General features: G+C 37.6%; 1 protein-coding gene across 4 annotated transcripts in view; it reads left to right on the top strand.

Annotated features, from left to right (window-relative positions):
* Positions 1 to 15,484, top strand: part of TMTC2 (transmembrane O-mannosyltransferase targeting cadherins 2) — a 900,074-nt gene that overhangs the window by 287,809 nt on the left and 596,781 nt on the right. For all 4 annotated transcript variants that reach the window (XM_057556839.1, XM_057556840.1, XM_057556841.1 and 1 more), the window contains exon 8: positions 11,292 to 11,413. In XM_057556839.1, the coding sequence (XP_057412822.1) occupies positions 11,292 to 11,413 (122 nt within the window). The remainder of the gene's footprint in view (positions 1 to 11,291; positions 11,414 to 15,484) is intronic.

Here is a 15,484-nt window from a genome sequence, read left to right as displayed (position 1 = left end):
TTTGTTTGTAAAATGAGACCAATACTAATTAGAGTGTGGGAATAATGTAAAAAGTATAAAGATAATGGGGGGGGGAGTGGGAGGGAGGCCCAAGAGAGAGGGGATATATGCATACATAGAGCTGATTCACTTCATTGTACAGCAGAAACTAACACAACATTGTAAAGCAACTATACTCCAAAAAAATATATATATATAATACTTTAGTAGGTATTCAATAAGTAATAAACTTTATATAGTAGGTAACTTGATGCATTGGCAAAAAGTATGGGCTTTCGAGGCATTCACACCTTTTAAGATAGGATTATTAACTGTTTAAGTCACTTACTATTCCTGTACCTTCCTCCACATTCACAAATGAGTGTTCTAACCCCTTGTATGAATTAGAAATGAGAAATATGAGGCTCCTACCTTGGCAGTGCCAGGGATATAGCAAGTACTTGGGCTTGTATTGTTTGTTGCCTGAATCTTTATTGAGTTGCCTTTTAAACACATTTAAATTCATCCATGATCATTTTCTTGCATTTTAGGTTTTGCATCTTGATTTTATTACCACTTTTATGGGCTGTTTTGTGTTAAGGTTAACCTTAGAACTTTTTTTTTTTAAATTAATTAATTTATTTATTTTTAATGGCTGTGTTGGGTCTTCGTTTCTGTGCGAGGGCTTTCTCTAGTTGCGGCAAGCGGGGGCCACTCTTCATCGTGGTGCACGGGCCTCTCACTGTCGCAGCCTCTCTTGTTGCGGAGCACAGGCTCCAGACGCGCAGGCTCAGTAATTGTGGCTCACGGGCCTAGTCGCTCCGCGGCATGTGGGATCTTCCCAGACCAGAGCTTGAACCCGTGTCCCCTGCATTGGCAGGCAGATTCTCAACCACTGCGCCACCAGGGAAGCCCTAAAGTACATCTTATATGCTACATATTTCCCTCTTAATAATTGAATAAAGTATGAGGCAGAAACGTTTTTAAAGGTCAACCGTGGATTATTATTGCTCTTCCTTATTCCTTTAATTCAATAGAGAAGCCCAAGGCAAAGTGAAATGAACTTGATGGCCAGTGTATCATAAGCTAGAAAACAATTTTCCGTGAGTGAGGCAGAGTATAATTTTCACCTGAGCTGGAGACTTGGAAAGTTTGTGATTGTTCACTACCAACAGGTTAGCAATGCACTGAGGCCTGGTCATCCTGGGTTTGAATTGCAGTTTTACCACTTTCTACATTTATGGTTTTGTGTGTTTGATTTAGCCACTGTGCTTTTCAATTTTCTTATCTGTGAAATCCAGGTAATTAAGGATGTTCCTTAATTTAAAAAATGAGATACATAAGCAACTAATGTAGAGATTGAAAATATGTTTCATCTCACAAACCTAATTTGAAAAGTTAGTTGGTACTGGCTGAATGAGGATGGTGCATTAAGGCCCCTTGTGGGGCTAAGTGAGAAAACATTCTGTGTGCCCAAAGGTATAGAATGGGAGGAGTGGCTGCATGTAAGTCAGACATTTGCTCCCTATAGCTCGCTACCCTATTTTGTAATAAACATTCAGTGAATGTTATAGTCGTTGTTACTGAGATGCAATGAATGGTTACATGAAGTTTTTCTAAGTTGTAATGAATAGTACCTAAGTAAGCTGGTTATTTACATTTTTCATATACTTGCCAAGATGCATTATGGCATTATATTTCTTATTTGTGGTCCTTTGGTATTTCCCCACCTCACAAGCTTTATAACTTAATAAGTTGCTTATGAGTTCTTCCTGAACAAAATAGTTCAACCTAAGTAGTTAGCAAATTAATAATATTTCATTTCAAAATGGGTTTTAATAATGATAGATTTCTGACTTGGAAAAAAAATAGTGCACTTTCTGAAATGATTTTTTAAAAATCAGACACTTAAATATAAAGATTTGAATCTCAAAAGCACCCTGGAATTGCACTCTCTTTCTGTACAGGTAACTTACCTGTTACTATTCTACAAGTTAGTTGAATTTTTAATAAATAAAAAGTAGAAGCCATATTAAATATAATGATTGTAGAACTTCTAAAAAGTGATCTATGAGCACTTGAAGACCCAAAGTAGAATTTCAGGTCAATTCCAAACAGAACCTATAATGCAGACCCATCTTTCAGCTCTAACTCTGAAATTTTTTTTTTTTTTAGCATCTTTATTGGAGTATAATTGCTTTACAACGGTGTGTGAATTTCTGCTTTATAACAAAGTGAATCAGTTATACATATACATATGTTCCCATATCTCTTCCCTCTTGCATCTCCCTCCCTCCCACCCTCCCTATCCCACCCTTCTAGGTGGTCACAAACCACCCAGCTGATCTCCCTGTGCTATGCAGCTGCTTCCCCCTAGCTATCTATCTTACGTTTGGTAGTGTATATATGTCCATGCCATTCTCTCACTTTGTCACAGCTTACCCTTCCCCCTTCCCATATCCTCAAGTCCATTCTCTAGTAGGTCTGTGTCTTTATTCCCATCTTACCCCTAGGTTCTTCATGACCTTTTTTTTTTTTTCCCCTTAGATTCCATATATATGTGTTAGCATACTGTATTTGCTTTTCTCTTTCTGACTTACTTCACTCTGTATGACAGAATCTAACTCCATCACCTCACTACAAATACCTTCATTTCGTTTCTTTTTAAGGCTGAGTAATATTCCATTGTATATATGTGCCACATCTTCTTTATCCATTCATCCAATGATGGACACTTAGGTTGCTTCCATGTCCTGGCTATTGTAAATAGAGCTGCAATGAACATTTTGGTGCATGACTCTTTTTGAATTATGGTTTTCTCAGGGTATATGCCCAGTAGTGGGATTGCTGGGTCGTATGGTAGTTCTATTTGTAGTTTTTAAGGAACCTCCATACTGTTCTCCATAGTGGCTGTATCAGTTTCCATTCCCAACAACAGTGCAAGAGGGTTCCCTTTTTTCCACACCCTCTCCAGCATTTATTGTTTCTAGATTTTTTGATGATGGCCATTCTGACCGGTGTGAGATGATATCTCATTGTAGTTTTGATTTGCATTTCTCTAATGATTAATGATGTTGAGCATTCTTTCATGTCTCTGTTGGCAATCTGTATATCTTCTTTGGAGAAATGTCTATTTAGGTCTTCTGCCCAGTTTTGGATTGGGTTGTTTGTTTTTTTGTTATTGAGCTGCATGAGCTGCTTGTAAATCTTGGAGATTAATCCTTTGTCAGTTGCTTCATTTTCTCCCATTCTGAGGGTTGCCTTTTGGTCTTGTTTATGGTTTCCTTTGTTGTGCAAAAGCTTTTAAGTTTCATTAGGTCCCATTTGTTTATTTGTGTTTTTATTTCCATTTCTCTAGGAGTTGAGTCAAAAAGGATCTTGCTGTGATTTATGTCATAGAGTGTTCTGCCTATGTTTTCCTCTAAGAGTTTGATAGTGTCTGGCCTTACATTTAGGTCTTTAATCCATTTTGAGTTTATTTTTGTGTATGGTGTTAGGGAGTGTTCTAATTCCATACTTTTACATGTAGCTGTCCAGTTTTCCCAGCACCACTTATTGAAGAGGCTGTCTTTTCTCCACTGTATATGCTTGCCTCCTTTATCAAAGATAAGGTGACCATATGTGCGTGGGTTTATCTCTGGGCTTTCTATCCTGTTCCATTGACCTATGTTTCTGTTTTTGTGCCAGTACCAAACTGTCTTAATTACTGTAGCTTTGTAATATAGTCTGAAGTCAGGGAGCCTGATTCCCCCAGCTCCATTTTTCGTTCTCAAGATTGCTTTGGCTATTCGGGGTCTTTTGTGTTTCCATACAAATTGTGAAATTTTTTGTTCTAGTTCTGTGAAAAATGCCAGTGGTAGTTTGATAGGGATTGCATTGAATCTGTAGATTGCTTTGGGTAGTAGTGTCATTTTCACAATGTTGATTCTTCCAATCCAAGAACATGGTATATCTCTCCATCTATTTGTATCATCTTTAATTTCTTTCATCAGTGTCTTATAATTTTCTGCATACAGGTCGTTTGTCTCCTTAGGTAGGTTTATTCCTAGATATTTTATTCTTTTTGTTGCAGTGGTAAATGGGAGTGTTTCCTTAATTTCACTTTCAGATTTTTCATCATTAGTGTATAGGAATGCAAGAGATTTCTGTGCATTAATTTTGTATCCTGCTACTTTACCAAATTCATTGATTAGCTCTAGGAGTTTTCTGGTAGCATCTTTAGGATTCTCTATGTATAGTATCATGTCATCTGCAAACAGTGACAGCTTTACGTCTTCTTTTCTGATTTGGATTCCTTTTATTTCTTTTTCTTCTCTGATTGCTGTGGCTAACACTTCCAAAACTATGTTGAATAATAGTGGTGAGGGTGGGCAACCTTGTCTTGTTCCTGATCTTAGTGGAAATGGTTTCAGTTTTTCACCATTGAGAACAATGTTGGCTGTGGGTTTGTTGTATATGGCCTTTATTATGTTGAGGAAAGTTCCCTCTATGCCTACTTTCTGCAGGGCTTTTATCATAAATGGGTGTTGAATTTTGTCGAAAGCTTTCTCTGCATCTATTGAGATGATCATATGATTTTTATCCTTCAATTTGTTAATATGATGTATCACGTTGATTGATTTGCGTATATTGAAGAATCCTTGCATTCCTGGAATAAACCCCACTTGATCATGGTGTATGATCCTTTTAATGTGCTGTTGGACTCTGTTTGGTAGTATTTTGTTGAGGATTTTTGCATCTATGTTCATCAGTGATATTGGCCTGTAGTTTTCTTTCTTTGTGACATCTTTGTCTGGTTTTGGTATCAGGGTGATGGTGGCCTCGTAGAATGAGTTGGGGAGTGTTCCTTCTTCTGCAATATTTTGGAAGACTTTGAGAAGGATAGGTGTTAGCTTTTCTCTAAATGTTTGATAGAATTCACCTGTGAAGCCATCTGGTCCTGGGCTTTTGTTTGTTGGAAGATTTTTAATCACAGTTTCAATTTCAGTGCTTGTGATTGGTCTGTTCATATTTTCTATTTCTTCCTGGTTCAGTCTCGGCAGGTTGTGCATTTCTAAGAATTTGTCCATTTCTTCCAGGTTGTCCATTTTATTGGCATAGAGTTGCTTGTAGTAATCTCTCATGATCTTTTGTATTTCTGCAGTTTCAGTTGTTACTTCTCCTTTTTCATTTCTAGTTCTATTGATTTGAATCTTCTCCCTTTTTCTCGTGATGAGTCTGGCTAATGGTTTATCAATTTTGTTTATCCTCTCAAAGAACCAGCTTTTAGTTTTATTGATCTTTGCTATTGTCTCCTTCATTTCTTTTTCATTTATTTCTGCTCTGATCTTTATGATTTCTTTCCTTCTGCTAGCTTTGGGGTTTTTTTGTTCTTCCCTCTCTAATTGCTTTAGGTGCAAGGTTAGGTTGTTTTTTCGAGATGTTTCCTGTTTCTTCATGTAGGCTTCTATTGCTATAAACTTCCCTCTTAGAACTGCTTTTGCTGCATCCCATAGGTTTTGGGTCGTCGTGTCTCCATTGTCATTTGTTTCTAGGTAGTTTTTGATTTCCCCTTTGATTTCTTCAGTGATCACTTCGTTATTAAGTAGTGTATTGTGTAGCCTCCATGTGTTTGTATTTTTTACAGATCTTTTCCTGTAATTGATATCTAGTCTCATAGTGTTGTGGTCAGAAAAGATACTTGATACGATTTCAATTTTCTTAAATTTACCAAAGCTTGATTTGTGACCCAAGATATGATCTATCCTGGAGAATGTTCCATGAGCACTTGAGAAAAATGTGTATTCTGTTGTTTTTGGGTGGAATGTCCTATAAATATCAATTAAGTCAATCTTGTTTAATGTATCATTTAAAGCATGTGTTTCCTTATTTATTTTCATTTTGGATGATCTGTCCATTGGTGAAGGTGGGGTGTTAAAGTCCCCTACTATGATTGTGTTACTGTCGATTTCCCCTTTTATGGCTGTTAGTATTTGCCTGATGTTTTGAGGTGCTCCTATGTTGGGTGCATAAATATTTACAATTGTTATACCTTCTTCTTGGATTGATCGCTTGATCATTATGTAGTGTCCTTCTTTGTCTCTTGTAATACTCTTTATTTTAAAGTCTATTTTGTCTGATATGAGAATTGCTACTCCAGCTTTCTTTTGATTTCCATTTGCATGGAATATCTTTTTCCATCCCCTCACTTTCAGTCTGTATGTGTCCCTAGGTCTGAAGTAGGTGTCTTGTAGACAGTATATATACGGATCTTGTTTTTGTATCCATTCAGCCAGTCTCTGTCTTTTGGTGGGAGCATTTAATCCATTTACATTTAAGGTAATTATTGACATGTATGTTCCTATTACCATTTTCTTAATTATTTTGGGTTTGTTTTTGTAGGTCTTTTCCTTCTCTTGTGTTTCTTGCCTAGAGAAGTTCCTTTAGCATTTGTTGTAAAGCTGGTTTGGTGGTGCTGAACTCTCTCAGCTTTGCTTGTCTGTAAAGGTTTTAATTTCTCCATCAAATCTGAATGAGATCCTTGCTGGGTAGAGTAATCTTGGTTGTAGGTTTTTCTCCTTCATCACTTTAAGTATATCCTGCCACTGCCTTCTGGCTTGCCGAGTTTCTGCTGAAAGATCAGCTGTTAACCGTATGGGGATTCCCTTGTGTGTTATTTGTTGTTCTTCCCTTGCTGCTTTTAATATATTTTCTTTATATTTAATTTTTGATAGTTTGATTGATATGTGTCTTGGTGTGTTTCTCCTTGGATTTATCCTGTATGGGACTCTCTGTGCTTCCAGGACTTGATTAACTATTTCCTTTCCCATATTAGGGAAGTTTTCAACTATAATCTCTTCAAAAATTTTCTCAGTCCCTTTCTTTTTCTCTTCTTCTTCTGGGACCCCTATAATTCGAATGTTGGTGCGTTTAATGTTGTCCCAGAGGTCTCTGAGACTGTCCTCAGTTCTTTTCATTCTTTTTTCTTTATTCTGCTCTGCAGTAGTTATTTCCACCATTTTATCTTCCAGGTCACTTATTCGTTCTTCTGCCTCAGTTATTCTGCTATTGATCCCTTCTAGAGTATTTTTAATTTCATTTATTGTGTTTTTCATCATTGCTTGGTTCCTCTTTAGTTCTTCTACGTCCTTGTTAAATGTTTCTTGCATTTTGTCTATTCTATTTCCAAGATTTTGGATCATCTTTACTATCATTATTCTGACTTCTTTTTCAGGTAGACTGCCTATTTCCTCTTCATTTGTTAGGTCTGGTGTGTTTTGACCCTGCTCCTTCATCTGCTGTGTGTTTTTCTGTGTTCTCATTTTGCTTATCTTACTGTGTTTGGGGTCTCCTTTTCACAGGCTGCAGGTTCATAGTTCCCGTTGTTTTGTTATCTGTCCCCAGTGGCTAAGGTTGGTTCAGTGGGTTGTGTAGGCTTCCTGGTGGAGGGGACTAGTGCCTGTGTTCTGGTGGATGAGGCTGTATCTTGTCTTTCTGGTGGGCACGTCCACGTCTGGTGGTGTGTTTTCGGGTGTCTATGGCCTTATTATGATTTTAGGCAGCCTCTCTACTAATGGATGGGGCTGTGTTTCTGTCTTGCTAGTTGTTTGGCATAGGGTGTCCAGCACTATAGCTTGCTGGTCGTTGAGTGAAGCTGGGTTTTGATGTTGAGATGGATATCTCTGAGAGATTTTTGCCGTTTGGTATTATGTGGAGCTGGGAGTTCTCTTGTGGACCAGTGTCCTGAAGTTGGCTCTCCCACCTCAGAGGCACAGCCCTGATGCCTGGCTGGAGCACCAAGAGCCTTTCATCCACACGGCTCAGAATAAAAGGGAGAAAAAATAGAAAGAGAGAAAGAAAGGCGATAAAATAAAATATAGCTATTATAATAAAATATAAGAAAAAAAATTATTGAGGAAAAAAATTTAATTTAATGAAATATATTTATTAATTTTTTATAATAAAAAATAGAAAAAAATTATTAAGAAAAAATGTATTAAGAAAAAAAATTTAATTTTTTAAAAATAAAAATTAAGAAAAATTTATTGAGAAAAATTTTTAAATTTTTTAAAATAAAAAGTAAGGAAAACAATTATTAAGAAAAAAAAAATTTTTTTAAGTATAAAAAAAACAAAAAAATACGGACGGTCTGAACCCTAGGACAAATGGTGAAAGGAAAGCTATACAGACAAAATCTCACCCAGAAGCATACACATATACACTCACAAAAAAAGGAAAAGGGGAAAAATTAATATATCCTGCTCCCAAAGTCCACCTCCTGAATTTGGGATGATTCGTTGTCTATTCAGGTATTCCACAGATACAGGTACATCAGGTTGTTTGTGGAGCTTTAATCCACTGCTTCTGAGGCTGCTGGGAGAGAGTTCCCTTTCTCTTCTTTCTTTGTACAGCTCCCGGGGTTCAGCTTTGGATTTGGACCCGCCTTTGCGTGTAGGCCGTGTAGGTCACCGGAGGGTGTCTGTTCTTCGCTCACACAGGGCGGGGTTAAAGAGCAGCTGTTTCAGGGGCTCTGGCTCACTCAGGCCGGGGGAGGGAGGGGTATGGAGGAGGCGGGGCGAGCCTGCGGCGGCAGAGGCCGGCGTGACGTTCACCAGCCTGAGGCACGCCGTGCGTTCTCCTGGGAAAGTTGTCCGTGGATCACGGGAGCCTGGCAGTGGCGGGCTGCACAGGCTACCGGGAGGGGCGGTGTGGAGAGTGACCTGTGCTTGCACACAGGCTTCTTGGTGGCAGCAGCAGAAGCCTTAGCGTCTCATGCCTGTCTCTGGGGTCTGCGCTGATAGCCGCGGCTCGCTCCCGTCTCTGGAGCTCCTTTAAGCGGCGCTCTGAATCCCCTCTCCTCGTGCACCAGGAAACACAGAGGCAAGAAAAAGTCTCTTGCCTCTTTGGCAGCTGCAGACTTTTTCCCGCACTCCCTCCCGGCTAGCTGTGGTGCACTAACCCCTTCAGGCTGTGTTTACGCAGCCGACCCCAGTCCTCTCCCTGCGATCCGACCGAAGCCCGAGCCTCAGCTCCCAGCCCCCTCGGCGGGTGAGCAGACAAGCCTCTCGGGCTGGTGAGTGCTGGTCGGCACCGATCCTCTGTGCGGGAGTCTCTCCGCTTTGCCCTCCGCACCCCTGTGGCTGCGCTCTCCTCCGCTGCTCCGAAGCTTCCCCCCTCCGCCACCCGCAGTCTCCACCCGCGAAGGGGCTTCCTAGTGTGTGGAAACCTTTCCTCCTTCACAGCTCCCTCCCACTGGTGCAGGTTCCGTCCCTATTCTTTTGTCTCTGTTATTTCTTTTTTCTTTTGCCCTACCCAGGTACGTGGGGAGTTTCTTGCCTTTTGGGAGGTCTGACGTCTTCTGCCAGCGTTCAGTGGGTGTTCTGTAGGAGCAGTTCCGCGTGTAGATGTATTTCTAATGTATCTGTGGGAAGGAAGTTGATCTCCGCGTCTTACTCTTCCGCCATCTTGCCCAGACCCCCTAACTCTGAAATTAGTATGTGTTTTCTTCTGGCTTTAGAATCCCTTTTAGAGATAAATAGTTGGATTTGGTTTATCATTAATTGCTTTACAATTTTTAATATCCAGGATTGTGCATCTTTTCTGTTATATAAATCATATCTAGTATCGTTTTAGTATGAAGAAGTGGTTCACTCTCCCTAAGGAAAATTACTATTTGTTTTGTTTGGAAATATTTATTAGTTCAACATAGCAAATAGAAAATTGTATGACATGGTTTCACTTATTAGGAGATATTATAATTAAAAAATATAATTATCACAGAAACATGTAAAAAAATTTTTAAATCCATGCCTAATCCTACCACCCTAACAACTATGAATGTTTTATATATTTTATTCTAGTTTTTGGTCTTTGCTTCAGGATTTCTTGCATCTCACCCTGAACATTTGATTAAATCTAACCAAATTCTTCTTAAATACAAACACATTTTAAGCTTTAGGAAAAACATTTTTTTTCGAGCTGTCATTTTTATGATAATATAGTTTATTGACTTTTCTCAGAACTAGAAACACATAGATGTGTGTGAGTGGTACCTACATGTTTATGCATGTTACATATAATTTGTCACCAATATTTTTACTAACCGATCAAGCAAAGGGCACTCAAAAGGTCAGGAGACGCAAATCAATTCAATTCATCAGACATATTTCTATTGACAATGCTGTGCTAATGCAAAAAGAATTTGATTAAAATAAAAGGAAGCTAGCTCTTCCTTTGAAGCAAAGATGTACAACCAGTGTGGGTAACACATTTAGGAAAAGCCTCTGATTATTCCTCTAAATGGAAAAAGCCATCATAATTATGATTAGTTAAGCTATAAAAGTCTGCTTGAAAAATAATGCAGGTCACCAGTCTGTTGCCTGGTCTCAGAAATTAAGTAGCTTCAACATTTGCAGTGTTTATTATAACTATAATATTTAACTTAAATACACACATCATCTTAAAATACACTTTTACCATCAGGGGAATATTCTACCATACTATGAGCATAGAAGGGAGAGGGGGGTGATAATAAGCAGGCAACTGATACACTTTTGGCTTTATTTCCAATTTTTTTCTCTTGCTTGGCTGTTAGTGAAATGCTATTTGGTGGGCAAAATTTGTGTAATTTGAAAGTAACAGCTGATGGGTGAAAGGCCTTAGACTAGCTTTGCACATGGTGATGGGCATGCTAAGTAACTGTCATATATTCACTGGATCTTCCAAAGGAAACAGGTAAATTTTATTTACTTATTAAAATATAAAATGCAAATAATTTCTGAAAAAACTGAAATCTAGCACCAATGCTTAAACCCAAATATTTTTAACTCCTTCATTTAATCTTACTTTCTCAACAAGGTTGTCAACCTTAGAGGGCAGGACCTTGAACTTCTGTTGTCTAGGTGCTGCATAATACTCTCCAATTAGTAGTTATTCTATAAATACTTGCGTGTCTGAAGGAATGAATGAATGTGAATAAAAAAGAACAAATGATTGTACATAAGAAAGACCCAACCTTAAAAAAAAAAAAAAGAAATGATGACAAAGCACATATTCTTGGGAGTTAGATGTTTCTAAGTTAAAAAAAAAATCAAAGCTTTATCATGTACTACATTTTTGACTTTTAGGCATTTCACTTAATTTCTCCAAACACAAGTTTTCTCATCTGTGAAATAGACATGATGGTGAATTTTGGGGAATCAAATGAGGTAACGGATGAGAGTACTTGCCACAGAATCTGAAAATGTGTGGAATATAAACATGATGATGTGATCTGTTGCAAATGTTCTTGGAAAACTGTATCCTCATACTGATTTTCATGATTCTCTTGCCAGGTGAAGCGTACATGCGACTAAGCAAGCTCCCTGAAGCAGAACATTGGTATATGGAATCACTGAGATCCAAGACAGACCACATCCCTGCTCATCTCACCTATGGGAAACTGCTTGCTCTAACAGTGAGTAACTCCCTTTCTCACCCTTTAGAAACTGGTTCTGCCTGTGCAGACTGAGGCAGATAGGGTTTGAGGTACTGGTTCCTGGCCAGTTAACCCAGATTGTTAGGATTTAATGATGATAATACTAAGTTAGAACTCTGTACAGAAAAATATAGAAAAATGCATTCCTTTGGCTATGGGGTTTGCCATAGATAAAATATGATATGTATCCTTGATGTAACTTAATTGAAATGTATAAATGGAGAACTCCAAATGTGTGATTATATAATGAACTTGTCAGAATAACAATATTTGTATAAAGACTATGTTCTCCAAGCCAGTGTTAACCCCAGATTGGCTATAATGTGGAAGTAAGTCTGATTCTTTCCAAAAAGCCAGCGTTATATAAGATACTGCACGTGTGTCCATCACTGTCACCTAGAATTCCTACTAATTGGAAATCATTCTGTAAGAGAAGTGGAGCCATCATTTGGCCACCCACTATGTGACAAGCTCTCTTGGCCACATTTCTGTGAAAGTGGTATTATTTGAAGCATAAGAAATTGTTGATATTCTACCTTTGTGACTTAAAAAAACTGTAATTTTATGTGCCTCAAAGTAGTATTAATGTTTTTATTTTATACAATCGGGGATTGTTCAAAATATTTAAGTAACTTTTCACCCAGCTGATAAATGGTACAACTAGCCTCAATCCTAATCTGAATCTATTATCTGTGTTATTTTAGTTATATCCCTTAATCTCTCTCCAATATTACTAAAGATAAATGAACACTAGCAAAACGTAGAGCAAATGGTCAGGAAAGTGATTGCTAAGTGAATTTGTAGAAGGGTGTCTTATAATTATTTGAAAATAATAACATTTTTATTTCCCACAGAAGATGATAAGCTAAACACTTAAAAGTATTATGTATCCATTCTAAGATATCACTAAAATGTTACTAAAGAGATTATATAGGCAGACTAAGTAACCAGAAAACATCCCACTAAAAAACATCTAGATATGCCTAATAAACTACAACAGATATGCTCTTAATGCATGGCTGAGCTCAAGGTGTAGAAAGAGAATTTCCCAGGGATGGAAATGAAGCAATAACTGAACAACAGAACAGTAAACAGTAGGCTGTTCCTACAGCTGATTTGGGATAGTTTACCAGTTGCAACAACCCATGGGAAGGAGCTTATTGTTTGTTTTCCTTCTTGTTGGAATAATAGACAAAACCTTGGACCAACAGAAGGCCAGGAATTAGATGCCTAAATAAAGCAGGAAAGTTCATATCCTCAGTGAAAGAATAATGTAGAAAAAGTTCACATAGTGATACGAGAGGGCAGCATGAAAGTTTGTCTATCTCAGCATGGAATCTGAAATCTTTGCAGAGAATTTGTCACTATCATCCTCCCTTTACCAGGCTTTGGGTTTTGAATTTACTTTACTTGAATGATCAGGGAATTCCTAGGCCAAGAAATTAAAAGTCAGTCCACTAAAACCTCTAGCTGAAGACGTTACTGAAGGTGTCCTTCGAAAGAACACAGTTAAATCTAGAAGGAGTTACTAAGTGGGGAGCAAAAAGACTGGTGAACAAAGAAATGGTGATTATGTGGGTAAATCAGAATAAACTTTTACTGAATAAAACTATTGAGAAGGAATAACCTCACAGGAACAATCAGAATGGGAGGGGAGATGAAATTTAAGCTGATTTTTTGGAAGCCAGAAAGCAGAAAGAGGTATTACAACTGATTTGTTAGAACAGAGTAAACAACCATCTAAAGGGAGTTTGGAACGGGGTAACAATGAGAAGAAAGCTGGAGAGACTCAAGACGTGGCGGCAGCTGGCATAGAAGAGAGTGAGTTAAGGAGTATGAAATAGGGTAATCAGTTGTAACTTACATATGCGGCAGTCAGGTTTCTCCCCATGTGCACAGCGCTAGCAAGCCGGCACTCACCTCCAAGTGGGGAACGGATGCTCACAGTGGCGGAGCATTTGGGTGAGAGAGCTCCGTGACTCAGGAACAGCTTGCGCAGTCAAAGGTGGAATGCAGAGGGGACTGAAAAGAGGATTGATTGAATGTCTTCCGGTGGAGTACTCAGATTGTCAGTACCGCTCCCCTGCCACACGCAGAACACAAGCTACACAAAGTTCATACCCCCTCAGCAACACATATACACACACCTCACCTCCCAAGAAATGGTTGCATTCTTATCTGGAGAAACTGAATCACTGTAGGGGAAAGATTTCCATATACCTACCTTTGGAGGTCCCTGAAAATGACTAGCTCCCAAACCAGACAAACAAAAGTGACTCCAGTCTAGAAAGCATACTTATGCCTAAGGAGTTCATTCAGCTTTTATTAACTTTTAAATAAAAAGTTTATTTTTTAATGGGCAACCAAGGATCATCAGTCATATTAGGGAAGCCTCAAATGTAAACGATTGGAACTGAAACAAATGATTAGCAAAAGGAAACTGAAGGAAACAAAAGAAAAAAAAATCCTTAGAGATGGTAATATAGCATTTTGTGAAGTGCAGGATGCCATAAAAAATAAATAATGAAAAAACAAGAAAGAGCTTTTAGAAGTTAAAAAAAAAATGATGGTAAAACAATTTTCATTTGAAGGATAAGAAAATAAAGGTGAGTAAATGTTTTCATACATAAACATAAAGATGAAGAAAAAAATATATGAAAGAAGAAATTATGAAATAATATGGGGGCCCAAAAAAAGAAGGAACAGAGAAAGGGAAAGAACATTACTTAGAATTGGAGGGTATAAGTTGCCATTTTGGCCATCTATAAGATCATAATATGTCTAGTTTAATCAGTTAGAAAAAAATTATTTTACCTTATGAAAACCTGTTCCATTTCCTATTCTGATAGGCTGATAATTCACACAGCTCCATATAAAAATAGAATGCATGTATAACTTTGGCCTCAACTACTGTCTTTGAGATGTCCTTATGGAATTCAAATGGAAACATTTTTAATTAGATTGGGAAGTGGCCACCTTCAAAGAATCTAAAAGTTTCAAATGCCTGATTTACCTCCCTGCCAAAAAAAATCATTTAGAAAAAAAAACCTGAATGCTTAAATGTACTTAATTCTGAATATACCTAGATTGTGACACTAGTTTGGATATAGAAACTACGTGTCTTTTAAATTTTTTTTTCCTTCTTCTTTTCACGCCTGAATAATTTGTTTCCTGTACCAAAAATATGATTTTACAGGCTGCTTTATTTTTCAGAAGGTATTTTTAAAAACAAGATTTAGCAGTTTTAATTTACTGAAACATATGGAAGGAAGGGAAGGAAAGACATGTATTACAATCAAATTTTAATCCCCACCCCCACCATCAAGAGAACTTTCGTAGTTTCCAACTTGCTGATTAGATGAAATACAAATCCTATTATGGAATGGCTTAAACTCAAAGTGCCAAAAACTCCACAACCATCCTTAACAGTCTCTTTTTGAATTATGAGATTTGGCAAATTTCTGATCCCAGTGGATTGCTTTTGTCTAATTTTGGGTTTCTTGGCCTGGTAATATGCCATTGACTTAACATGGAATTGGCAAGGTAGAAAATACCACACATTTGACTTCTGAATGCTTTAAATATAAAATATTATAAAATGGAATTGGCTATTACTCTCAAGGGAAGAAGAATAGAAATGGAATTGTGTTTTTACTGTTCCATCAAAACTGACCAAAGGCAAAATATGTAAAACTGACGTGCAACAAAATTAGACTTAGACTATGGAGTAGGACTTCATATAAAGAATTATATTTTTCTGAGACAAATTAGACAAAAAATTGATTATTGGTGCTTTTATTATAGCCAGTGGAATGATTCACTCGAGCATTTTTGTACAAAATTTTCTTTAAGAATTTGTAGTACTTATAGTATTTAGAAAAGTTCAAAAAGATTTGGAATTTCCCAGAATGCTCTGACAAATTCCATAGATCAAATACTTTTTTATTTCTCTGACAAAAATGTCCCTTTCCTCTCTCTACCTGTTCAAATTTTATTTCCTCTGTGAAGTCTTGCCTGAGTCTTTCAAGCAATGATTTTTCCTTTCTCTGT

Source organism: Balaenoptera acutorostrata, chromosome 11 (genome assembly GCF_949987535.1).
Source record: "Balaenoptera acutorostrata chromosome 11, mBalAcu1.1, whole genome shotgun sequence".
Lineage (NCBI taxonomy): Eukaryota > Metazoa > Chordata > Mammalia > Artiodactyla > Balaenopteridae > Balaenoptera > Balaenoptera acutorostrata.
This window is presented reverse-complemented; position numbering and strand designations above follow the sequence as displayed.